Source organism: Schistocerca piceifrons, chromosome 8, assembly GCF_021461385.2.
Source record: "Schistocerca piceifrons isolate TAMUIC-IGC-003096 chromosome 8, iqSchPice1.1, whole genome shotgun sequence".
In the NCBI taxonomy this organism is placed as follows: Eukaryota; Metazoa; Arthropoda; class Insecta; order Orthoptera; family Acrididae; genus Schistocerca; species Schistocerca piceifrons.
This window is the reverse complement of record NC_060145.1, coordinates 17,585,837-17,612,735: the sequence shown is the minus strand read 5'-3', so window position 1 is coordinate 17,612,735 and position 26,899 is coordinate 17,585,837. Positions and strand designations below refer to the sequence as shown.

Below are 26,899 nucleotides of genomic sequence, written 5' to 3'. Positions count from 1 at the left end.
GACTGAAGCGCGTTCATCCAGCGACGTGGCCTGCCAACACTGAGAACTACCTGCTATAGTGATCGAAACGTACGTCGCCACGAACGCACAGTGATTTTCGGATTTAAGGCACGCCAGAATAAGTTTCATGTATCCTGTTGTAGAGCTAATTGTTTAGCAACGTATAAGATGCCGCCCTTGCAGCCACGAACGTACCGGACCGATTCCTGATGCCATCTTCCTCGTTAAAAACTTTCTAAACCCAAGAGCGGATTAATAGTCCTTTCTTTACAAACAACCGGTTTCGCCAGACTTTGCTGTCACCTTCAGATCTTTAAAAATTTGTGTCATAAAACGCGTTTATTTTGAATTGGACCTCAAGCCAAGTTGTCATGTAGATAAAATGTAGTACATTACATAAAGGTTTGTCATATATAAAACATTTAAAATCATGAAGCGCTTTGTGCACGTGGCCATATCCATATACATGGTGAGTCGCGTAAGACGTAACACCCCCTTTATTCCGGGGGCGATTGCACGTATCAGCATGCGGTTTACGGCGAATCATAGCGGAGTATGGGGCACATGCGTTGGTATACGCACAATAATCAGAACGTTTATATTGACCGAGATAATGAGGCAAGTACAAGTTTTTTAAATGGGACGCTGTACTTTTTTTTACCATCATTCGAACGCTCTGGAAAAGACGCGTATACTGATGTAACGCATGTTGCTATTGTGATTCAAACTTCGATTAAAAGGGGCCGGATGAGGATTTACCTTCGTAGCTTAGGCCGTGCATGCTGCATAGAGCACGGCAACTCGGCCTGTGGGTCGCGCGAGGCGTATTTACAGTCTGCAGCCGATTCCGACCGTACAATATTTCCCAGCGTCTTTCAAGCGAAGTTTGAATCACAATAGCAATATGCGTTACATCACTATACGCGTCTTTTCCAGAGCGTTCGAATGATGGTAAAAGAAGTATAGCGTCCCATTTAAAAAACATGTACTTGCCTCATTATCTCGGTCAATATAAACGATGTGATTATTGTGCATGTACCGAAGTATGTGCCGTGTAGTCGGCTATGATTCGCCGAACACCACTTGTCTATATGTGCAATCGCCCCCTGAATAATGGGGGTGTTACGTCTTACGCGACTCACCCTGTATATAGCGCTCATAGATGATTGTTACGTCATAAAAAGTACACAACAAAATGCCCAGTAGCACATGTGATAACGTTCGCTGGACATATTCTAATCGTTGATGATCTTCAGTGTTCGAAGATCCTCAACGATTGAAGATCTTCAGCGATTAGAACATGTCCAGCTAACGTTAATAGATGTGCTGCTCTGATTTTATTTTGTAGTCTGTTTTTTTATGACGTAACAATCATCTGTACGTGCTACTTACACGAACATGTCCTCAAAGTGTTTCGCGATATTAAATGTTTTATTTACGAAAACCTTTAAATGATGTGCTACATTTTATCTACGTGACAACTTGGTGTGAGGTCCAACTCAAAATGAATACATTTTATAACATACATTTTCGAAGACCTGAAGATGACAGGAAAATTTGCCGAAACCTGTTGTTTGTAAACAAGGAAATATTTGAGCGATCTTGGCTTTAGAAAACTTTTACCGAGGAAACCAGATGGCTCCTTCTAATTTGTCAGCATAAGAAAATGCAGTCTTCCTCGTTAAGACGTTGCGGTCTACGCCGAGTCAGAGCAGACGTATCTGGAGATCCGAAACGTCGCGCTTCATGTGAGATTCGCGGTTTACTCAGCCGCGGCAGCGTCGGTGCAGCGCTAAGAGCCCGCGGGCCAGTGGGGCCACGTTCTCAGCTCCCGGACCAGCTCGTCGCCGTCCGTGAGGGACTCGGCCAGCAGGGTGTAGTTGGCGGCGACGTAGCCGGTGTCGACGCCCACGCGGATGAGCCTGCGGGCGGCGGCCAGCTGGGCGGCGGGGGGCGGCGGGCTGGAGGCGGCGCCGAGCAGCCCCAGGGAGAGGCTGGGCCGCAGCCCGGCGGGCGCCAGCGGGCTCTCGACGCGCCAGCCGCGGCCCTCGTAGACGGTGCCGTCGCCGCCCACCAGGAAGTTGTACGCCACGTCGGAGTAGCCGCGCCCCAGGTGCAGCGCCTGCAGCTCCCGGACCAGCGGCAGGCAGTCCGGGCGCGCCGCGCAGCGCGCCGTCCCTGCGTGGCCCACCACGACGTACTGGGCGGGCGCCCTCACCGGGACCACGCGGCTGCTCGGCCTGGCGCCCCACTCGCTGCGCGGCACCACGCTCCACTCCTCGGCGGGGTGGGGAGCGGCTGCAGGGACAAACGAAACACATCCATCCTACATCAGCGCATATTACACTGAATCGCCAAACAAATTGGAGACGATACGTAAAGAGGCAGAATACGGCGCTGCGGCCAGCAACACCTTTATACGACAACAAGTGTCTGGTGCAGTTGTTAGATCCGTTACTGCTGCTACAGTGGCGGATTATCAATATTTGAGTGAGTTTCGACGTGCTGTTACAGTCGGCGTACGGGCGATGGGACACAGCATCTCCGAAATCGCGATGAATTGAAGATTGTCCCGTATGACCATTTCACGAGTGTACCGTGAATATCAGCAATCCGCTGAAACATCAAATCTCCGACATCGCTGAGGCTGGAAAAAGATCCTACAAGAATGGGATTGTTTATGCTCACACAGAGCTCGTAAATGCTAGATCGTAGTTATTTCTACCAAAATGTATCATTAATTTATAATTCTGTAAGATTATCAACAATTTAAGTGATACTGATCGTTAACAATATTCACCATTGTGCATGGCAATTAGAGAAGAGTAATGAATTGATACTGAAACTCAAAGGTAAAGCAACTGGAACAAATTTGTAACGTAATGAAATTTTGTGTATTTAGTTTTAAGTATGCAGCAACGCAATTTGTGCATTTGGCTGAATTTTAAAGTACTCACCCTTCAATGTAGGAACCAAGTATTTTTCATCAAATTTAATGTGTAGGTTCATTAGGTATGCCCGATTTGTAACACTTTGTGTGTTTTGTAGCTCCGCAGTTCGTGGTCGTGCGGTAGCGTTCTCACTTCCCGCGCCCGGGTTCCCGGCGAGGTCAGGGATTTTTTCTGCCTCGTGATGACTGGGTGTTGTGTGATGTCCTTAGGTTAGTTAGGTTTAAGTAGTTCTAAGTTTTAGGGGACTGATGACCTAAGATGTTAAGTCCCATAGTGCTCAGAGCCATTCGAACCATTTGAAATGTAGGGTTTCGCAGGGATCGAATGAAGGGTAGAGCCACGGGTCGAAACACATCTGAAATGTAACGTCCACTATTCAAAGTGCCGTCAATGCGAACAAGAGGTGACCGAGACGTGTAACCAATAGCACCCCATACCATCACGCCGGGTGATACGCCAGTATGGCGATGACGAATACACGCTTCCAATGTGCGTTCACCGCGATGTCACCAAACACGGATGCGACCATCGTGATGCTGTAAACAGAACCTGGATTCATCCGAAAAAATGACCTTTTGCCATTCGTCGTTCAGTACACTATCGCAGGTGCTCCTCTCTGTGATGCAACGTCAAGGCTAACCGCAGCCATGGTCTCCGAGCTGATAGTCCGTGCTGCTGCAAACGTCGTCGAACTGTTCGTCCACATGGTTGTCGTCTTGCAAGCGTCCCCATCTGTTGACTCAGGGATCGAGACGTGGCTGCACGATCCATTACAGCCGTGCGGATAAGATGCCTATCATCTCGACTGCTAGTGATACGAGGCCGTTGGAATCCAGCACAGCGTTCGGTATTACCCTCCTGAACCCACCGATTCCATATTCTGCTAACAGTCATTGGATCTCGACCAACGCGAGCAGCAACGTCGCGATACGATAAACCGCAATCGCGATAGGCTACAATCCGACCTTTATCAAAGTCGAAAACGTGGTGGTACGCATTTCTCCTCCTTACACGAGGCATCACTAAACGTTTCACCAGGCAACGCCGGTCAACTGCTGTTTGTGTATGAGAAATCGGTTAGAAACTTTTCTCATGTCAGCACGTTGTAGGTGTCGCCACTGGTGGCAACCTTGTGTGAATGCTCTGAAAAGCTAATCATTTGCATATCACAGCATCTTCTTCCTGTCGATTAAATTTCGCGTCTGTAGCACGTCATCTTCGTGGTGAAGCACTTTTAATGGCCAGTAGTGTATGTAAACAGGCAGATTAATGCGCTGCGGTCGGCAACGCCTATACGACAACAAGTCTCTGGCGCAGTTGTTAGGTCGGCTACAGATGGTGTAATGGCAGGTTGTCAAGATTTAAGTGAGTTTGAATGTGGTGTTACAGTCGACGTACGAGCGATGGGACACAGCATCTCCGAGGTAGCGATGACGTGGAGAATATCACGAATCCGGTAAGCATCAAATGTCTGTCATGGCTGCGGCCGGAAAAAGATGCTGCAACAACGTGACCGACGACGATTGAAGAGAATCTTTCAACGTGACAGAAGTGCAACCCTTCCGCAAATTGCGGCAGATTTCAACGCAGGGCCGTCAATAAGTGGTAGCTTGCGAACCATTCAACGAAACATCATCGCTATGGGCTTTCGGAGACCCCCTTGTCTACCCTTCATGATTGGTTGACATAAAGCTTTCGCCTCGTGTGGGCCTATCAACACCGACACTAGACTGTTGATGACTGGAAACATGTTGCCTGGTCGTATGAGTCTCGTTTCAAATTGTATCGAGCGGGTGGACGTGTACGGGTATGGAGACAACCTCATGAATCCATGGACCCTGCATGTCAGCAGGGCACTGTTCAACCTGGTGGAGGCTCTGCAATGGTGTGTGGCGTGTGCAGCTGCAGTGATATGGGACCCCTGGTACGTCTAGATACGGCTCTGACAGCTGACTCGTACGTTACTATTGTTTCTGATCACCATGATCCATTCATGTCTATTTTGCATTTCGACGGACTTGGGCTATTCCATCAGGACAATGGGACCCCCACATGTCGAGAAATACTACAGAGTGCGTCCAGGAACACTCTTCTTAGTTTAAACACTTCCGCTGGCCACCAAAGTCCCCAGACATGGACATTATTATTATTGACATGAACATTATCTTAGGAGAAACGGTAAAAATAACGTATCATTTACACTATGCTTTAGCACATGCCAAAATCTAAACATCTTCTGACATGTATACATAAAAACAGATAACAATAGCCGTGCGGGATTAGCCGAGCGGTCTTGGGCGCTGCAGTCCTGGACTGTGCGGCTGGTCCCGGGGGAGGTTCGAGACCTCCCTCGGGCATGGGTGTGTGTGTTTGTCCTTAGGATAATTTAGGTTAAGTAGTGGGTAAGCTTAGGGACTGATGACCTTAGCAGTTAAGTCCCATAAGATTTCACACACATTTGAACATTTTTTTCTTAGCGCTTTTCCATAAACACAACTGATATACATAACGGAGACTTTACTACTTACAACAGCCTGCCAATGCTGGGTAACTTTTCGATTCCGCGGTTTTGGAAAACACGTGGTTTTGAGGCGAAGAGCCATGTTCGAGGCAGATTTTCATCAGGATAGCAAGTTCCTTGAAAGTTGTTCGACAGAGAGCGGAAAAGGTGAAAATCTGAGGACGCAAGATCAAGTGAATAAGGTTGGTGCGGGATGACTTCCCAAAACAACTCTTGTACGGAGTTTTTTGTCAGTCTAGCAGAAAGTGGGCGGGCGTTACCGTGGAGTGGCGTCACTTCAAGCAGTCTTCCTGGCCGCTGTTCTCCGAATGCGTCTGCGAGACGTCGCAGTTGTTTCCAGTAGATCTCAGCAGTGATGGTTACACCTAGGGGAACCAATTCGTAGCACACGCTGTTCGACCAGATGCTGTGAGAGTTCCACTTGTGCGTGGAACCCGATTTTGTAATATAATTCATGAAAAATGACAAAAAACGATTGTCATATGTAGAAGACGTATTTTTGACACCACTGAACCAAAGATGTTGCCTGAGTGGCAGAATCGATTGTAAGTAGGGGACCGCGGAGCGCAGCAGCGGTTGCCGTAGCACTCTGTTAACTGTAGGATGTAAGGCTTAAAGCTAGTGGCTAGCTGTGAGAATTTAGCTGTTGGCCTATGGACGCAGCATAATACAGTTTTTATAAAATGAAGTGATGAATGGTATTGTTTATGCTCACACAGAGCCCGTAAATGTTAGGTCATAGTTACTTCTATAAAAGTGTATCAATAGTTTGTAAGGCTGTAAGATCATCAAGAACTCAAGTGATACAGATCATTAACAATATTCGCCATTGTCCATGGCAATTAGAGAAGAGTAATGAATTGATACTGTAAATCAAATGTAAAGCAACTGGAACAAATTTGTAAGGTAATGAAATTTTGTATATTTAGTTTTAAGTATTGTGCTGATAGGAAAGAACATGGACAACCTGGAGAAAATGGCGACTGTGCTAATGGAAGAAGCTAAGAAAGTAGGCCTAAGTATAAATGAAAGTAAAACACAGTTCATGGTAGTAGCTCATTCAGAACGAAACCATCTAAAAATCGGAAATCTAACAATACAGAGGACAGACACATTCACGTACCTCGGTGTCAACATCAACCAGCAAAACCTTTAGATCAAGAGATGGTAACAAGAATTCAATTACTATATAAGCAGGCAAAAATATGAATATATCAGACCATCGTCAAGCCAACAGTGTGCTATGCAAGTGGGACACGGACCCTGACAAAGAAAACAGAGAAAAAAACTCATCACTTTTGAAAAATCAAGTACTGAGAAAAACATATGGACCAGTGAAAGAAAATCAACAGTGGAGAATAAGGAAAAACAGAGAACTCAGACATTTATACACACTGCCTGACGTCGTAGCGAGTGTGAAAATTAAGAGACTAATATGATACGGACTTGTGACGAGGAGAGGGGAGAACACGGTAATAAAGGCTATAATGGGTGGAGAAGCTGAAGGAAAGAGACCACTGGGACAACCAAGAATGAGATGGAAGGATAATACCATGGGAGACATGCAGGTACTTTGCCTGGGAGATGAAGATGCAGACGACAGGAAAGTGTGGAGGGCTGGACTGAGTGAGGCTAAGGACAGGCTGCGGTTTGTGTGGCCACTATAAGTACGTACGTAAGTTTTAAGTATGCAGCAACACAATTTGTGGATTTCGCTGAATGTTTAAGTACTGGCCCTTGAATGTAGGAACCAAATATTTTCAATCAGATTTAATGTGTAGGTTGATTAGGTATAGCCTATTTGTAATACTTTGTGTGTTTTCTAATTCTGATACAGAGAAGTTAAATTTTGGAATCTGTTTTGTCCAACGATGTCAGACTTTTTGTCATGTAACAATCCAAGTGTCTTTAATTACGACAGTAAGTGAATATTGTAGAACAGTTGAGAAGTTCACTGATTTTGAATTTAATGTAAAATGTTTCATATCAGATTTTGTGGAGGACAAACTTTATTTTGAATACAATTTTCAAGCTGAAGTATTTGGTCCTAGGATATTCCCTTATCAGTACCTCATCCTCTTGTATGTCGTGTCTATTTGAGCCAAATGAATAAGTTTTTTAAAGAAATCATTTTTCAATCAGAGTCAGAAAAATATTAATGTGCCAGAATCAGAAAAGTATTACTGTCTGTAACAGCTTCAATGTGGGTTGACTTGCACAGCGCTGAGCCAATATCCGGTATTTTCGCAGAACATTTGCAAGGTTATTCATTTATCAACCAATCTACTATTTTACGGCCGGCATTGTACTTCTCTGAGCCAAGATTAAACATTTTCTATGCGTACTGTGGAGAGAACAGAACACCAAGATTACAGCCGTTGCGACTCTAGAGCTAAGGAAAATTTATGTCATTATTTATTTGCGTAGGGAATTGTATCAGTTTATTGCACAGGGCCATGGAACTCGGTGCTCACGAGATAGTGTAAATTTCAGAGGGATTGATTTCATTATAGGCATTGCATACCCTTTTTTTTTTTTTTTTTTTTTTTTTTTTTTTTTTTTTTTTTTTTACCCGCAAGGTTAGCCGAGAGCGCTAAGCGCTGCTTCCTGGACTCGGGTAGGCGCACTGGCCCCAGATCGAATCCGCCCGGCGGATTAACGACGAGGGCCGGTGTGCCAGCCAGCCTGGATGTGGTTTTTAGGCAATTTTCCACATCCCCCTAGGTGAATACCGGGATGGTCCCGACGTCCCGCCTCAGTTACACGGCTCACAGACATTTGAAACACTATCTCACGATTTACACTAGACGCGGACAGCTGGGGTACACTAATTCTGTCCCGGGGGGTACGGGGTGACGGCAGGAAGGGTATCCGGCCACCCCTTAAAATTAACCATGCCAGATCCGCACTTAACCCTGCCGACCCTGCGCATGATGCAGGACAAAGGCAGTAGCAACAGATTGCATACTGGTTTTCCAGGTTAAGTTGTTTTTTGGATTACATTAAAACTGATTAAGCACACCATTTGCTGAACAACACATCACACAGTAAATTTGCGTAAGACAAACATTATGCATTGCATATTCATTAGCAAAATATTCCTTTAAAAGAACGTTACCATGCATAACATTATCTTTCGTGGAAGCGGGCAAGTCTTTTTATGGAGAGTTGTGCTTTGTTCGGGCTCAACCATTCCTTTCTTTTCCTTATGTAAGAAACCACACAGGATAGGAAACCTCGTTGTTGATCAACAGCCAATTCATGACGAGCAAGTAGAGATGTACATATGGCCACTAGCTGATTTCTGTGAATCTCACTTAGACCATGTGGTACCCATACACTCGATTTTTTGAAGCTTCCACATTGTATGCAAATGTGCCACGATGGCGGAATGATCACAGTTCACCGCATTTGACACGTCTCGAGTACGCTGACGTTAATGCTTTTAATGGCTCTTCAGACCCCGAAGGTCTTCCTGAATGTGGAGAGTCACTAATGTCAAAACGATCCTCCCTAAAACGAAACAACCATTTTCTTGCCGTGCAATTATCCCCATTCACGGCGCAAATGTTTTTGGCTGCTTTCGCTGCTGTCACTCCTCTGCTGAACTCAAACAGAAGAATACGTCGGAAATGGCGAAGTTTCTCTGCTTGGCACTCCATTTTCTAGCGTCCACAGCTCCACTCACTATCTCCAAATAACAAAAAATATGTAAACTCAAAGAGGAACGCTGAACTACAAATAAAAAATGATAGTAGATAAATAAACCCACAGTAACCGGAATACCAACATGCGAAACAAAAACACTACGAGCTTGTGCAGAACCTAATAATAATTAGATAATAAAGAAATAACTAATAAGCTGACACAGAGGTCTACATTTAATGAATTGATCTTGTCTTTTACATTACATTATATTAGGTGCTGAAAATGACCTCCTTGTGCTTTAGTGCACCTTTGCACTCACGCTGACGTGTTAATATACACTTCGCGCAACTGTGCTGCGTCAGTTCTCCGAACTTCATTACGAATGTTGTCCTTGACGTCTTCTAAAGTTATGGGTTATTTGCGTACACTTCTCCGTTTAGACTACCCCACAGATAAAAGTCACTGGTGGTTAAGTCCGCCGGCCGCGGTGACCCAGCGGTTCTAGGCGCTATGTATGGAATCGAATGTGGACCTAATAAAGAACCTGGAACTTAACAATCAATCGATAATCTAAAGGACTGTTGTCGTAGTGTAATTAATATTTCAGTGATTTGTCTGCTGTGATATCCGAATATCAGATGTAGTGGCTCTGAACGCGTCGACAATAAATTAGTAGCATAATAATAATTTTTAAACATTGTGACTGGTTACGGTACGTACATGAAATGTTTATTACAACAGTGTCACGATATCGAATCTCTCAGTACGGCTAATGACAATTTTCGAATCGCCTAGCGCAGCTTCCGATGCATACACCACATGATTTATAAGTATAATTATCAGTAACTGCCCTACAAAACTATAGGGGAACTGCAGAAACTGCTTTAACAACTAAAGATTTCGATTCGGTACGGATGACAGGTAGAGTTCCGTCTGCTAGGATGCTTTGAGTTGTGTCACAAAGCTGGTCAGATGGTCCATAAGCTGTAATTACGTACGATAAGAACAGCGCGGAACTGTGTCGAATACCTTCCGGGGGTCGAGTAACTCAGCGTCAAACCGGGCGCCGCTGTAGCGCGATTCAAGTTACTTGATAGTTGACAATTCACGCATTCGAGCTGGTTTCCTCCAATCAGAGCGCTCAACCCCATGCCCGAACCGTTCGCCGTTGCCAAACTGCCACAACAGTTGGTCAGCTCACTTTCAGTTTCTTCTTGTGTTTGGATCCCGAATCGCGGGTCTGGCACTTCTATTTCGTATTTTATCATACATGATAACCCCCCCCCCCCCCCACACACGCACACACCAATCCATCAGTAATCGTTTGATTTAAAAGTTCCCGCACTTCCAGATCACAGTGTGACGGTGCCCCATCCTTTTGGTAAATGAAGTCCTTCGAATCAGTGTTCAACTATGCGGAAAGAAAGTTCTGAAAGACATCGAGATACGTGCTTTCTGTAACAGTATTCTCGGCAAAGAAAAATGGACCATACACCTTTTCCCGCGAAACTGCACAAAACACATTAAATTTTGGAAAGCCCCTCTCATGTCGTACAACTTTATGTGGATGTTCCGAACCCCATATTCTCACATTACAACGGTTACTTTTCCATTTCAATGGAATGTTGCCTCGTCACTGAATACTAAGCATGCAATAAAGCTATCATTCCGCATCTTGCGAAGAACGAAATTACATAATTTTGGTAAAAATTTTTGGAAACAGTGATCAATAGAGTATTATATTTTAACTGAAGTTCAGTCTTGATCACAACACTTATGTATCAATAACACAGGTGACCGGTTTCGGTTATATTTATATCACCATCTTCAGACCCGTGGCTTCCTTGGAGGATGGTAGGCGGAGCTCTCCTCAGCTGCTACGAAGTCAACTGATCTGTTGAATTCGTAGCAGCTGAGGAGAGCTACGCCTACCGTCCTCAGAGGAAGCCATGGGTCTGAAGATGGTTATATAAATATAACCGAAACCGGTCACCTATGTTATTGATACATAAGTGTTGTGATCAAGACTGAACTTCAGTTAAAAATGAAATTACATAACTCCAGACGTTGTTGTTTCTCACCTTGACGAAGAGCTTGCAGTAGCTAAAGTTTCTACGGTTTCACGTGTGAACGTCGACGCAACACACGCCAGGGGTATGCTGAGCTGTCGAGCTGCACGGCAAACGGATTTCTGCGGACTCCTTGTGAAACTACGGCGGATGCGTTCAACGTCTGTGTCAGACACCTGGAAACGGCCCGGCGATTTGCCTTCACACAAACTACCTGTTTCTCGGAATTGTTGATGTCATCGTCTAATGCTCTGTGGTGCAGGACGACCCACACCATACCTAGTACCAAAGTCACGCTGAACAGTTATTACTGACCCGCACTGCGCAAAACGTAGAATAAAAAACACTTTCTGTTGGCCCGACACCATTTTTACTAGAACTGAAGTGGGCGCGCACTGCTGCTACCTAGCGAGAACCTCGTAAAACTCGAGAGTTTGCTCTTTCCAACAGTATGTTGCTCATGCACGTATCTCAGATAACATAATAGCTATGATTTTTTTTAAAAATCGGATGGTTCTTTTTGATACACCCTGTATAATAACCTGACACAGTGCTGTACCATACTACAATGGTTAGCGAATAAGCCTACCACACTACGGATTGTACGTTCGAATCTCGTCAAATGTCAGGCAGCTTTTTTTACTATCAATCTGATCAAAGAGTTTGATTATATCCCCCCTACCCTCCACCTCTACATGCTTCATCTCCTCCCCCAAGGTGGCTTCCATCAACTACCCTTCCTGGATGACGCCCTCTCTGCCTCTGTTTATCCCCCCTACGAACTCTGACCCTCACCTCCCCCTCCCTGCCTCCCTCTGTCCTTTTCCTCTCACCCCTTCCATCCTGTTTCTTCCCCGCCTACCCTCTCTCTGACTCCCTTCTCTCCCCTGAGCCCTTTTTCTTTCCCCTCCACTGCCTTCCCCATTCCTTCCCGCGTTCGCCCTGCCCCCTCCCCCTTTCTTAAATGTCCTCTCCCTCCATCGGCTCTCCCGTTTTTTCGTTACCTCTCCTTCCCCCTTTTTGCACCCCCCCCCCCCCCATCGGTCCGGGTTCTCCCGCCACCCCCTTCTGCCGCCGTGTCGCCTCTGTAGTGCTGTTTAAAGTGAACGTTCAGTGTTGTGTGTCCCCTGTCAGTCTCGCGAACAGCCACCATTCTATCACTAGTTGTGTTTTTTTTTTTTTATCTCGTGCAAACAGACACCAGACTGTCGCCGTGTTTTTCAATTGTGCGTGTCTAGTTACTGTGTGTCTTCGTCTGCATCGTCAACGCCATGTTTTTATATTTCAACTTCCACAACCTCCACCATTTTACAGTTTTTTTTACAAGGGCACCATTTTATCACCTGTTTTTATCGTTTTTTTATATTCTCATTATGTTTTTTTTTCTGTAGGCTGTAGAGCGGCCTATTACGCTGCTGCCCCCCCCCCCCCCACCATCTCTGGGGTAGGAGGGGGGGGGGGGGAAGGATCGAAATACAATAAAGGAAAAAAAAGTTTGATTATAATTTTTATTCAAACAACTGGCTTAAACGTAATTTTTTATTTCTAATTGTTTGCCACGTCATTTTCATCGTACTGACTTTGATATTTACTCTTATTTTCCTACCTACCATTCTTTTTTTCGTCTGAATCTGCCTGTGTAGTATATAACATGCAACAAAGTGCCAACGCCGACTGCTTATCGTTTTTGGCAACGCGCCAGCTCGTGTAGCCAGTGAGAGGATAGTTTCCGATCACCAGTTGAGAGCGAGAAATTGCTTCTAGCGCTGAAAGTGAACTTTTTCTGCCTTGAGTTTGCTCGTAGTAGCTTGCTTTAATAGCCGTGGACAAAGCGATCGTGATTTTAGTTCTTCCACAGATCGTTGACCACCGCATGCTCAGCTACACTACACATCACGATGTTGTGGTTAGCTTAGGATATGGAGTTTAAATTCAGGGCTACAATACGCGTCTTCTGCCGCAGTTCAGATCGGCTGTCGACAGAGCATCTCGACTTCCGGCACAGTTTGCGGCTGTCACCTCCAATATTGCTCTGCCTTACACGTTAACAGTGCTTGTGAAGTGACGTGCCGTGTCTGTGTGTTACCTGAGTCCCAGCGACAGCCGGCGGTCGATGTGGCAACACCGTGGCAGCAAGTGGCAGACGTTAACTATCAGGTAGTTTTAAACAGACTATAGAAGCGAGATATTTATTTTTATTTTCGCGGCGATACGTGGTGATGGTCTCCAAAGGTTCCTCAGAGAAGGGGAGAATTTGATCAGTCAGCGTCCATCGTTGGCTTGTAGGTGTGATGGTGTATAAGACAAAATGTAGTATGACAGCATCTCGTCAGTTATTTGTTTTAAAACCGAACCTCAATGTTTAGAACATCGCTGCACTTCAGCGACGATTTCACTCCGTCTTCAGGCCACAAGTGGCCCATCGGGACCATCCGACCGCCGAATCATCCTCAGCTGAGGATGCGGATAGGAGGGGCGTGTGGCCAGCACACCGCTTTCCCGGTCGTTATGATGGTTTTCTACGCCGCTACTATTCGGTCGAGCAGCTCCTCAATTGGCATCACAAGGCTGAGTGCACCCTAAAAAATGGCAACAGCGCATGGCGGCCCAGATAGTCACCCATCCCAGTGCCGGCCACGCCCAACAGCGCTTAACTTTGGTGATCCCACGGGAACCAGTGTATCCACTGCAGCAAGGCCGTTCCCTTCAGCAACGATTAGAGATCAGTAAATGAATCCAAAGCAGACAACCACTTGCAACAAAAGGTGGCTTTATTCAACCTTTGAGAAAGGTTTGACATGGAGTTAGGGTGCATCTCATAACATGATCTCACGTTTTGTTTGATTAGTTGCACTTCTGGATTTTGATTATTCTTACTTGACAAGCCCTGATCACAGTGGCCAGTATATTTAGTAATGGGTACAATGGTGTGCACTAACAGTGCATTTTCACTGGACAAATGTCAGATCACCTCATTATTTGATGTTTTACCAATGTTATATGTATTTCTGAACAAAATGGGTTCACACCTGTCGAAAATATGGTCAAAGGCTGAACAAAACCGCCTTGTGTTGCAACTAGTTGGCTGCTTCATTTACCTACAGCTGATTACCCTTTTTGTGTGAATCGTCAACTACAATCCGATTTCTAGCTAAAGAAGCAAATTACATATACATTGCTGATCACACACCTCAGCAGGAGAATGGAAATGGAGGGTATCGGGGGGGGGGGGGGGGGGGGGCGTGTCGAATGGCTATTGATGAGTGTGTCAGAGACTGCCTGACAGGCTGGAGCCTTTCTCGACGCTATGTGCGATTCCGTGACCAGAAATGATTCGTCACATCACTCGAAACCCGAAATAAAAGGTACAAATAAGAGGTGAGTATGCTGTCTGATTAAACGCATCCAGACATCCCAATTTATTGTGGACAGGACCAGCAGATTTCACGAGAGGCGGACGCAACGGTACAACACGGGGCGGGGAGTATTGTGTTGTCAGCAGAGAAGCAGTAACAGGAGGATGGGATGTCACTTCGACCCCCGGCCCAGTCACTGCATGTCACTTCAGCCCACCTACAGCTCACCAAATCGAGTGTTGAAGTGTTGATGACGTGCTTTTGAACTGGAAGCGCGAAGGAACAACGATGGGTACGCCAAGAACAGGCGGACCTCATATACTGACGCACAGCGACCGTCGAGCATTAAGCAGGGTGGACGTAAAAAATCGCACGGAATCTGCAGAAAGAACTTCCAAATTCCAGCTAGCTCAACGACTATCCTTATAAACACATCAGAAAAAGTTTTGCATCACCTCCGTTCCGAAAGTTCCGGAACCTGCACTGTAAATTGTAATGTAGATCAACATAAACATCATTTCCGCCCTTTTTATTGCTCGTAACAACCACATATTGCATGTCCTGCGACAATACAGCGAGACCTTCAGAGGTGGTGATCCAGATTGCTGAACACATCGGTACCTCTAATACCCAGTAGCACGTCCTCTTACACTGATGTATGCTTGAGTTCGTCGTGGCATACTATCCGCAAGTTCATCAAGGCAATGTTCGTCCAGATTGTTCCACTCCTCAGAGTGGTTGGTGGGTCGCGTGCTTTTCAGTCTATCCCAGGCATGCTCCATAGGGTTCATGTCTGGAGAAAATGCTGGCCACTCTAGTCGAGCGTTGTCATTATCCTGAAGGAAGCCATTCACAAGATGTGCACGATGGGGGCACGAATTGTCGTCCATGAAGATGAATGCCTCGCCAACATGCTGCTGATACGGTTGCACTGTCGGTAGGAGGATGGCATTCACGTATCACGCAGCCGTTACGGCACCTTCCATGACCACCAGCGGCGTACGTCGGCCCCACACAATGCCACCCCAAAACAGCAGGGAACCTCCACCCTGCTGCAGTCGCTGGGCGGTGTGTCTAAGGCGTTCAGCCTGACAGAGTTGCCTCCAAACACGTCTCCGACGATTGTCTGGTTGAAGGCATATGCGACATTCATCGGTGAAGAGAACGTGATGCCAATCCAGAGTGGTCCATTCGGCATGTTGTTGGGCCCATCTGTACCGCGCTGCATGGTGTCGTAGTTGCAAAGATGGACCTCGCCATGGACGTCGGGAGTGAAGCTGCGCATCATCCAGCCTATTGCGCACAGTTTGAGTCGTAACACGAAAAGATGCATGAAAAGCATTATTCAAATTGGTGGCGTCGCTGTCAGGATTCCTCCGACCCATAATTCGTAGGTAGCGGTCATCCACTGCAGTAGTAGCCCTTGGGCGGCCTGAGCGAGGCGTGTCATCGAGGGCTCCTGTCTCTCTGTATCTCCTCCGTGTCTGAACATCTCTTTTGTTCACTTCGAGACGGCCGGACACTTCCGTTGTTCAGAGGCCTTACTGGCACAAAGTAATAATGCAGACGCGATCGAACCGCGGTACTGACCGTGTAGGCATGGTTGAACTACAGACAACATGAGCCGTGTACCTCCTTCCTGGTGGAATGACTGGAACTGATCGGCTGTCGGATCCCGTCCGTCTAATTGGCGCTGCTCATGCGTGGTTGTTTACATCTTTGGGCGGGTTTAGTGACATCTCTGAACGGTCAAAGAGACTGTGTCTGTGGTTCAAAATCCACACTCAGCGTCTATCTTCAGGAGTTCTGGGAACTGGGCTGATGCAAAACTTTTTTTGATGTGTATGGAATTAAAGAGAATGGGGTAGAATATTCGACTGGCTCCACGGAAATCACACATTTCTGTAGGCAATACTTGGCGAGCCGGTCGCGGTGGCCAAGCGGTTCTAGGCGCTTCAGTCCGGAACCACGCGGCTGCAACGGTCGCAGGTTCGAATCCTGCCTCGGGCATGGATGTGTGTGATGTCATTAGTTAGGTTTAAGTAGTTCTAAATTCTAGGGGACTGATGACCTCAGATGTTAAGCCCCATAGTGCTTAGAGCTATTTGAACAATTTTTTTGAATACTTCACGACGTCTGAGGTGCTGCAAAAAGCAACGTCACTGCACAGAGGATGACCGGAAAAGAGTGATTTGGAGTGATGAGTGACGCTTTACCCTGTGTTAATGCGATGGAAGGGTTTGGATTTGGCGACAGCCTCGAAAACGTTGCCTGCCATCGTGTGTGGTACCGTCAGTGAAGTATGGAGTAAGTGGTTTTCGTAGTTATGGTGCGGTCCCTTTATTGTGCTGACGGATAGGAACACATTTTACAGCATTGTGTGCTGCCTGCAGCAGAGGAATAGTTCGGAGACGATGACTGTTGGTATCAACATGACTACGCACCCTTGCCCTAAAGCAACATCTGCGAGGCAGTCTTTTGTGTACAGTAACGTACGGATTGGCCTACGCAGAATTCAGACTTCAACCCAATGGAACACGTTTGGGAAGAGTCAGAACGTCGCCTTCGCTCCAGATCCGAGCGTCCAACACCACTACCTTGTCCGGTTCCGCCTCTTAAGGAACAACGGCTGCCATTCCCCCACAGACATTAGGCCGCTTCATCGAAAGCGTCCGCAGCGCCGTTCATCCTGCCTTGAAAGAAAATTGAAATTTGTGGTAAGTACCCACGGGACCTAACTGCTGGGGTCATCGGTCCCTAGGCTTGCACGCTACTTAATCCAACTTAAACTAACTTACGCTAAGGACAACACAGATGCCCATGCCCGAGGGAGGACTCGAAACTCCGAAGGAGGGAATCGCACTAACCGTGCCAAGGCGCCTCAGACCGCACGGCTACTGCCTCAAAGGCAAAGAAAGGACATTGGTATCCAGTAACAGGTGTCCAGATACTTTCGATCAAATCGTGTATGACCCGTCTGGTGCGTGGGCGGACAAGAGCTCCTGTGGAAGAGGGCGCAGCGGCGCGTCCACCGGATTCGTGTGCAGAGCCTGTGGGTCACTGGCGCAAGTGTTCAGAGTTATCAGTCAGTCTGCTGTGTGACGGAATCCGAGCGCAGACGTAAAGAACAGAGACGCGTGTGCCACTCACCTTCTTTACTCGACAATATGGTGAACACCAGGCTCCCGATGAGCACCAGCACTCCGAAGGCGAGGAACCCAAACACCAGGTAGTGTGACTTCAGAATACTTGGCCGGCGTGTCGCTGGCGGGGGGCTCACGTTCTTATCTGTAAACCAAGTGGAAAAAAAGGACGCTTATACCTCTCACGCTAAAGTAACGAACCACCGGGCGGCAAACTGAGGAAAAGAGTAACACTTTAGTATACTTTGAAGGTCATAACATGAACAGCGTAGCGTTCCAAAGGATTGGAAAAGGGCACAGGTCATCCCAGTTTTCAAGAAGGGACGTCGAACAGATGTGCGGAACTATAGACCTATATCTCTAACGTCGAACAGTTGTAGAATTTTGGAACACGTATTATGTTCCAGTATAACGACTTTTCTGGAGACTAGAAATCTACTCTGTAGAATCACCATGGGTTTCACAAAAGACGATCGTGTGAAACCCAGCTCGCGTTATTCGTCCACGAGACTCAGAGGGCCATAGACACGGGTTCTCAGGTAGATGCAGTGTTTCTTGACTTCCGCAAGGCGTTCGATACAGTTCCCCACAGTCGTTTAATGAACAAAGTAAGAGCATATGAACTATCAGACCAATTGTGTGATTGGATTGAAGAGTTCCTAGATAACAGAACGCAGCATGTCATTCTCAATGGAGCGAAGTTTTCCGAAGTAAGAGTGATTTCAGGTGTGCCGCAGGGGAGAGTCATAGGACCATTGCTATTCGCAATATACATAAATGACCTGGTGGATGACATCGGAAGTTCACTGAGGCTTTTTGCAGATGATGCTGTGGTGTATCGAGAGGTTGTAACAATGGAAAATTGTACTGAAATGCAGGAGGATCTGCAGCGAATTGACGCATGGTGCAGGGAATGGCAATTGAATCTCAATGTAGACAAGTGTAATGTGCTGCGAATACATAGAAAGATAGATCCCTTATCATTTAGCTACAAAATTGCAGGTTAGCAACTGGAAGCAGTTAATTCCATATATTATCTGGGAGTACGCATTAGGAGTGATTTAAAATGGAATGATCATATAAAGTTGATCGTTGGTAAAGCAGATGCCAGACTGAGATTCATTGGAAGAATACAAAGGAAATGCGATCCGAAAACAAAAGAAGTAGGTTACAGTACGCTTGTTCGCCCACTGCTTGAATACTGCTCAGCAGTGTGGGATCCGTACCAGATAGGGTTGATAGAAGAGATAGAGAAGATCCAACGGAGAGTAGCGCGCTTCGTTACAGGATCATTTAGTAATCGCGAAAGCGTTACGGAGATGATAGATAAACTCCAGTGTAAGAGTCTGCAAGAGAGACGCTCAGTAGCTCGGTACGGGCTTTTGTTGAAGTTTCGAGAACATACCTTCACCGAGGAGTCAAACAGTATATTGCTCCCTCCTACGTATATCTCGCGAAGAGACCATGAGGATAAAATCAGAGAGATTAGAGCCCACACAGAGGCATACCGACAATCCTTCTTTCCACGAACAATACGGGACTGGAATAGAAGGGAGAACCGATAGAGGTACTCAAGGTACCCTCCGCCACACACCACCAGGTGGCTTGCGGAGTATGGATGTAGATATAGATGTAGATGTAGATGTACATGTACATGTAAGCTTTCACGGCCGGCGTCTTCATTAATTAAAACTTCCGGGCTGAATTGCCGTGGTCCATATATAAAACTTCGTCTCCTTCCTGACGTTTTGTCGCCTACTGCGGGCGACATCTTCTGAGGTGAGTCGGCGACTGGCTGCTAGGCGCTGGAGGTCGCGCTTATGTAGAGCGCTTAGATGGCGCCACCGCTCAACACGTGCTTTCGACTTTAAAACTATCTCTGGCTAGTGCCGTCTCTCTCGATTACAGATGATCGATTGTCACTTCGTTGGTACCGTCGCTCGCGCACGCCAACGCGACTAGCCCATCGCCATGTCCGGACGCGGAAAGGGAGGCAAACTTGCTGCTGTGGCAAAGCTTCTGCTCACGCTGGCAGGAGACGGCCGCGGCAGCAACAAGAAGAAGAAGCGCAACCGACCGCAGCACGTGAGGCAGTGCTACCGCTGCCAGAAGATGGGACGCGTCGCCAGGATGTGTGGGGACGGAGTCGCGTGTCTGAAATGTGCAAAGGCACACGATACACGCGACTGGGACAGCCCACCGCACGTCGCGTTGACTGTGGCGGCGCGCACGCCGCAAACGCACGCAGCTGCGCATACCTGAAGCAGCGGACACCAACAACTGCCAAGAAAGCGGTACATGAAGAAGAGGCAGCGGTCCCGCCACCCCCGCCCAAGGGGGAAAACGGGGCGGCCGCAATCCCGCCCAACGCCGCTACCGACGACGCCGTCGCCGCCCTCAAAGCCGCGATGGCGGCAGAGAGAGAGAGCGGCCATGCAGAAGGAGAACGTCGGTCTCCACCGGCAGCTGCAAGAGCTGCGGGAAGAAATCCGGACGACGCAGAAGAAGACACCCGGCCCCGTTGCCACCCCTACGGTGGTACGACAAGTTGGGGAGGAAGTGTACACGCAAACGGACGTCGCCCCGGAACCTGTAGCAATACAGGAGGCCGGGGAGACGCCCATGGACCTGGTGCAGTCCATCCCGCCGCCGCCGCCGCCGCCGCCGGATGTGGTGAAGCAGCAGCAGCAGCAGCAGGACAAACAAGAGGCGGGAGGGATGTACTCCGAAACCATCCCCTTCCCGGACGTCACCAACCTCCCAGCGCTCCTGAAGAAGATCGCGACCATGGTGCGAGATGGGCGGTACGAAGAAAACCGCACCTTTTCGCGGAAGCAGAAGCGAAACGGAAGCCACCGCTTCCACACCGGCCTTTCGAGCTTCGTGGCGGATATCGGGCAATTATGCTCGAATTCGTCACGAAGATGGACCTCCACACCATAAACTCCAACCCGATCTTCACGCCGCGGGACTGGGGCTTCATCTTGGATGACGCGGTCGCGTGGCTGAAGAAAGAAGTTGGAGATGGCGCGAGGAAGCTCACACCCGAGCTGGAGTCCGCGCTGAACAACATAGCGCGGGATGGGAAGAACACAAAGTACCACAGGAACATCCAACGTCACCGCCAGCATGCCTGCATGCTGGCAACCAGGATTTACGACCAGGCAACACGCAAGGACCATCCAGAACGAGAGGCAACACAATTCCAACCCAAGAGGATCTTGGAGGAACAGCTGTGCCAAGCTTGGACTCCATACCTCGGGCCAAGGTTCAGGCCCGTATGTTTAGCGTCAGCCCGAAGATGTTGCCCGCAGTAGGCAACGAAACGTCAGGAAGGAGAACAAGTTTTATATATGGACCACGGCAATTCAGCCCGGAAGTTTTAATTAATGATACTTTGAAGGGATATTAAAGAATTATTTAAATTCTCTCTGTAAAGTTACTGCATGTTGCTAGTACTACCTTATGTTCAGGCGCGGTTAGTGTTGATTCTGCTGCAGTTGTAAGCCACATTTTACTGAATGCAATGCACCGTAATTGGTGTACCCGGCATTTGCGACGTAACAATCGGAGAGGACAGAAAAAAAGATGGAACAGGCGTTTCCTGCAGGGAGAGGAGTGTTCCCACAGACCTCACATAAGCTGAACTGCAGGGTTTAAATGGTTCAAATGGGTCTGAGCACTATGGGACTTCACTTCTGAGGTCAGCAGTCCCCTAGGACTCAGAACTACTTAAACCTAACTAACCTAGGGACATCACACACACATCCATGCCCGAGGCAGGATCCAAACCTGCGACCGCAGCGGTCGCGCGGTTCCAGGCTGTAGCGCGTAGAACCGCTCGACCACTCTGCCCGGCGAACTGCAGGGATTGCTGATGTTGGAGACAGCATTTATGCTGATGCAGAGAAAGTGGATAGCGAGTCGGTGCTCTCTTCCTGGAGGTGTTGCTGTGACTACCACTAGTTCGTCCCAAGAGCAAGTGATCCAGATACACTCCTGGAAATGGAAAAAAGAACACATTGACACCGGTGTGTCAGACCCACCATACTTGTTCCGGACACTGCGAGAGGGCTGTACAAGCAATGATCACACGCACGGCACAGCGGACACACCAGGAACCGCGGTGTTGGCCGTCGAATGGCGCTAGCTGCGCAGCATTTGTGCACCGCCGCCGTCACTGTCAGCCAGTTTGCCGTGGCATACGGAGCTCCATCGCAGTCTTTAACACTGGTAGCATGCCGCGACAGCGTGGACGCGAACCGTATGTGCAGTTGACGGACTTTGAGCGAGGGCGTATAGTGGGCATGCGGGAGGCCGGGTGGACGTACCGCCGAATTGCTCAACACGTGGGGCGTGAGGTCTCCACAGTACATCGATGTTGTCGCCAGTGGTCGGCGGAAGGTGCACGTGCCCGTCGACCTGGGACCGGACAGCAGCGACGCACGGATGCACGCCAAGACCGTAGGATCCTACGCAGTGCCGTAGGGGACCGCACCGCCACTTCCCAGCAAATTAGGGACACTGTTGCTCCTGGGGTATCGGCGAGGACCACTCGCAACCGTCTCCATGAAGCTGGGCTACGGTCCCGCACACCGTTAGGCCGTCTTCCGCTCACGCCCCAACATCGTGCAGCCCGCCTCCAGTGGTGTCGCGACAGGCGTGAATGGAGGGACGAATGGAGACGTGTCGTCTTCAGCGATGAGAGTAGCTTCTGCCTTGGTGCCAATGATGGTCGTATGCGTGTTTGGCGCCGTGCAGGTGAGCGCCACAATCAGGACTGCATACGACCGAGGCACAGAGGGCCAACACACGGCATCATGGTGTGGGGAGCGATCTCATACACTGGCCGTACACCACTGGTGATCGTCGAGGGGACACTGAATAGTGCACGGTACATCCAAACCGTCATCGAACCCATCGTTCTACCATTCCTAGACCGGCAAGGGAACTTGCTGTTCCAACAGGACAATGCACGTCCGCATGTATCCCGTGCCACCCAACGTGCTCTAGAAGGTGTAAGTCAGCTACCCTGGCCAGCGAGATCTCCGGATCTGTCCCCCATTGAGCATGTTTGGGACTGGATGAAGCGTCGTCTCACGCGGTCTGCACGTCCAGCAGGAACGCTGGTCCAACTGAGGCGCCAGGTGGAAATGGCATGGCAAGCCGTTCCACAGGACTACATCCAGCATCTCTACGATCGTCTCCATGGGAGAATAGCAGCCTGCATTGCTGCGAAAGGTGGATATACACTGTACTAGTGCCGACATTGTGCATGCTCTGTTGCCTGTGTCTATGTGCCTGTGGTTCTGTCAGTGTGATCATGTGATGTATCTGACCCCAGGAATGTGTCAATAAAGTTTCCCCTTCCTGGGACAATGAATTCACGGTGTTCTTATTTCAATTTCCAGGAGTGTATGTTCAGTGTGTTTTGAGGACAGTTGCGCGCCCAGTGGTTTTGATCGTGGTGTAAAAGGAATGGGTGGTATCTCGTTCCTTCTCTAGTTATTCAACACAAAAACCTTATAAGAGTAAAAGATAAATTTTACTTCTCCCGGGTGGGATTCAGGGTCTTGTAAAAGTTTTTGACAAGACAGCTCAGTCGCCATTAGCAGTAGAAGTGACACTGAAGCGCCAGAGAAACTGGTACAGGCATGCGTATTCAAATACAGAAATATGTAAACCGTCAAAACACGGGGCTGCCGTCGTCAAAGCCTATGTAAGACACTCACTGTCTGGCGCTGTTGTTAGATCGGTTACTGCTGCTGCAATGGCAGGTTCTCAAGATTTAAGTGAGTTTCAACGTGGTGTTGTAGTCGGCGCACGACCGATGGGACACAGCATCTCCGAGTTAGCGATGAAGTGCGGATTTCCCCGTACGACCATTTCACGACTGTACCATGAATATCGTAAATCCGGTAAAACTTCAAATCTCCGATATCGCTGCGGCCGGAAAAAAGATCCTGCAAGAACGGGACCAACGACGGCTGAAAAGAATCGTTCAACGTGACAGAAGTGCAACCCTTCCGCAAATTGCTGCAGATTTCAGTGCTGGGCCATGAGTAAGTGTCAGCGCAAGAACCATTCAACGAAACATCATCGATATGGGCTTTCCAGCCGAAGGCCCACTCGGTTACCCTTGACGACTGCACGACACAAAGCTTTACGCCCCGCCTGGTCTCGTCAACACCGACATTGGAAATATGCTGCCTCGTCGGACGAGTCTCGTTTCAAAGTGTATCGGGCGGATGGACGTGTACGGGTACGGAGACAACCTCTTGAATCCATGGACCCTGCATGTCAGCAGGGGACCGTTAAAGCTGGTGGAGGCTCTGTAATGGTGTGGGGCGTGTGCAGGTGGAGTGATATGGGACCCCTGGTTCGTCTAGATACGACTCTGACAGCTGACACGTACGTAAGCATCCTGTCTGATCACCTGCATCCGTATGTGTCCATTGTGCATTCGGACGCACCCGGGCAATTCCAGCAAGACAGTGCGACACCCCACATATCCAGAATTGCTACACAGTTCAAACGCTTCCGCTGGCCACCAAACTACCGAGACATGTACATTACCTGGGATGCCTTGAAACGTGCTGTTCACAAACGTGCTGTACTCTTACGAATTTATGGACAGCCTTGCAGGACTCATGGTGTCAGTTCCCTCCTGCACTACTTCAGGCATTAGACCAGTCCATATACGTCGTGTTTCAGCGCTTCTGCGTCCTCGCGGGGGCCCTACACGACACTAGAAACGTGTACCAGTTTCTTTGGCTCTTCAGTGTATTTATTTGTACTATTGCAATGAAGCAATATGCAAGGAAAGCGTTTCTGAAGAAGAGAAATTTGTTAACATCGAGTATAAATTTAAGTGTCAGGAATTCGTTTCTGAAAGTATTTGTATGGAGTGTAGCCATGTGTGGAAGTGAAACGTGGACAATAAACAGTTTAGACAAGAAGAGAATAGAAGCTTTCGAAATGTGGTGGTACAGAAGAATATTGAATATTAGATGGGTAGATCACATAACTAATGAGGAGGTTTTGAATAGAATTGGGGAGAAGAGGAATTTGTGGCACAACTTGACTAGAAGAAGGGATCGGTTGGTAGGACATGTTCTGAGGCATCAAGAGATCACCAATTTAGTACTGGAGGGCAGCGTGGTGGGTAAAAATCGTAGAGGGAGACCAAGAGATGAATACACTAAGCAGATTCAGAAGGATGTAGGCTGCAGTAGATACTGGGAGATGAAGAAGCTTGCACAGGATAGACTAGCATGGAGAGCTGCATCAAACCAGTCTCAGGACTGAAGGCCACAACAACAACAACAACAACAACAACATTGCAATGTTGGGTTAAGAGCATTGTGTAAGGGGTCCGCGATCCCTTACCCAACCACAAACACGTTTTGTCCACGCACAGATCGGTGGTAGGTAAAATTGATAGTCAAGCGCCGCTAGCGCTGACACGATCAGAGTCAGTCGGAATTCGAGCTAGGAATCCTCCGAGTCCAGGCGGGGGCGTGGGCTGCGCATCGTGTCGTACCGGCTGAGAGAGTCCCCACCGCCATCGGTTGACCCTCATCGAAACATTACCGATTCGTGACAAATGATATTCTTCGACACGTGACTTAAATGCTTACTGTTTGCCGAATATCCGCGATAGTATGAAACGCGCCGGCCACATCTTGGGTTGCTGTGAGAACTTTCTATGGTGACTATTGTCACAAAGTGTGATGAAATATTAAAAATTCTGACCTGTCATAAGATTAACCATAACTACATGTGTGAAACGAAAGTAGTGTCTGCTTCGTATTGTGTCCAAACAGAGTACACCAATCAAACTGTGTAAAACATCTTACGGTTCGTTATTGCAGAATCTTGTATCATCATGTGAATATTGTTGAGCTGCTGCATTCTGATTACAAACAACTCTCGAAGCAGCTAAATCCGTTTAGCATTTATCTATTGGACCACAGTCACATGAAAATAAAGTTTCATCTGCGTCTACATCTACATGAATACTCTGCAAATCACTCTCAAATGCTGGCAGACGGTTCATCGAACCCCCTTCACAATAATTCTCTATTACTCCACTCTCGAACGGCGCGCGGAAAAAACGAACGCGTATATCTTTCCGAGCGAGCTCTGATTTCCCTTATTTTATTATGATGATCGTTTTTGCCTATGTAGGTCGGCGTTAACAATATATTTTTGCATTCGGAGCAAGAAGTTGGTGATAGAAATTTCGTTATAACATTCCGTGGCAACGACAAACACTTTCGTTTTAACGATGTCCACCCCAAAACCTCTGTCATTTCAGTAACTCTCTGTCTCTCTTATTTCTCGATAATACAAAAGGCGCTGCTCTTCTTTAAACTTTGTCGGCGTACTCCGTCAGTCCTATCTGGTAAGGATTTCACAACGTGCAGCAGTATTCTAATAAATGGCTCTAAGCACTATGGGATCTGAGGTCGTCAGTCCCCTAACATCTGAGGTCGTCAGTCCCCTAGAACTTAGAACTACTTAAACCTAACTAACCTAAGCACATCACACACACCCATGCCCGAGGCTGGATTCGAGCCTGCGACCGTAGCAGCAGCGCGGTTCCGGACTGAAGCGCCTAGAACCGCTTGGCCACAGCGGCCGGTAGTATTCTAAAACAGGGTGGACAAGAGTAGTGTATTTAGTAGATTTGTTGTATCTTGTAATTGTACTGCCAATAAAATGCATCCTTTGCTCGCTTACCCCACAACATTTTCTACGCGTTGTTTCCAATTTAAGTTGTTCGTAATTGTAATTACTAGGTATTAAGTTGAATTTACGGCCTTTAGATTAGACTGATTTATCATGGAACCGAAGTTTAACAGATTCATTTTAGCGCTCACGTGAATGACCTTACACTTTTCATTATTTAGAGTCAGTAGCCAATTTTCGCACCATACAGATATCTCCTCTAACTTGTTTTGCATTAGAAGAAAAGGAAGAGCGAGGGTATGAGAAAACGAAGAAAACAGGGCACGAGTTAATAAAAAAATGGAGAAGATATTCCGAGAACACAAAGGGAAGAGGACATGAGGAGATGAGGAAAGATCACATAACACCGTACAGAGCTTGTGGGGTAAGCGAGCAAAGGATGCAAATGAAACAGACTATACGGAAGATATTACAAGTTCAAGGAGCTTTGTACAGGGGGTTACTGGAATTTAAGGAA

At 47.7% G+C, this 26,899-nt stretch overlaps 1 protein-coding gene across 3 annotated transcripts in view; it reads right to left on the bottom strand.

The window, feature by feature from the left end:
* Positions 1 to 957: 957 nt before the first annotated feature.
* LOC124711365 (peptidoglycan-recognition protein SB2-like) overlaps positions 958 to 26,899 on the bottom strand; it is a 134,999-nt gene continuing 109,057 nt past the window's right edge. The window contains exons 3-4 of one of the 3 annotated variants that reach the window (XM_047241405.1): positions 17,696 to 17,833; positions 958 to 2,298 (exon numbers count right to left, since the gene is read on the bottom strand). In XM_047241405.1, coding sequence (XP_047097361.1) covers positions 1,793 to 2,298; positions 17,696 to 17,833 — 644 coding nt within the window. In that variant the 3' untranslated portion in view covers positions 958 to 1,792. Of the gene's footprint in view, positions 2,301 to 17,695; positions 17,834 to 26,899 lie in introns of all 3 variants that reach the window. The other 2 variants (XM_047241406.1, XM_047241407.1) reach the window with 2 other exon arrangements.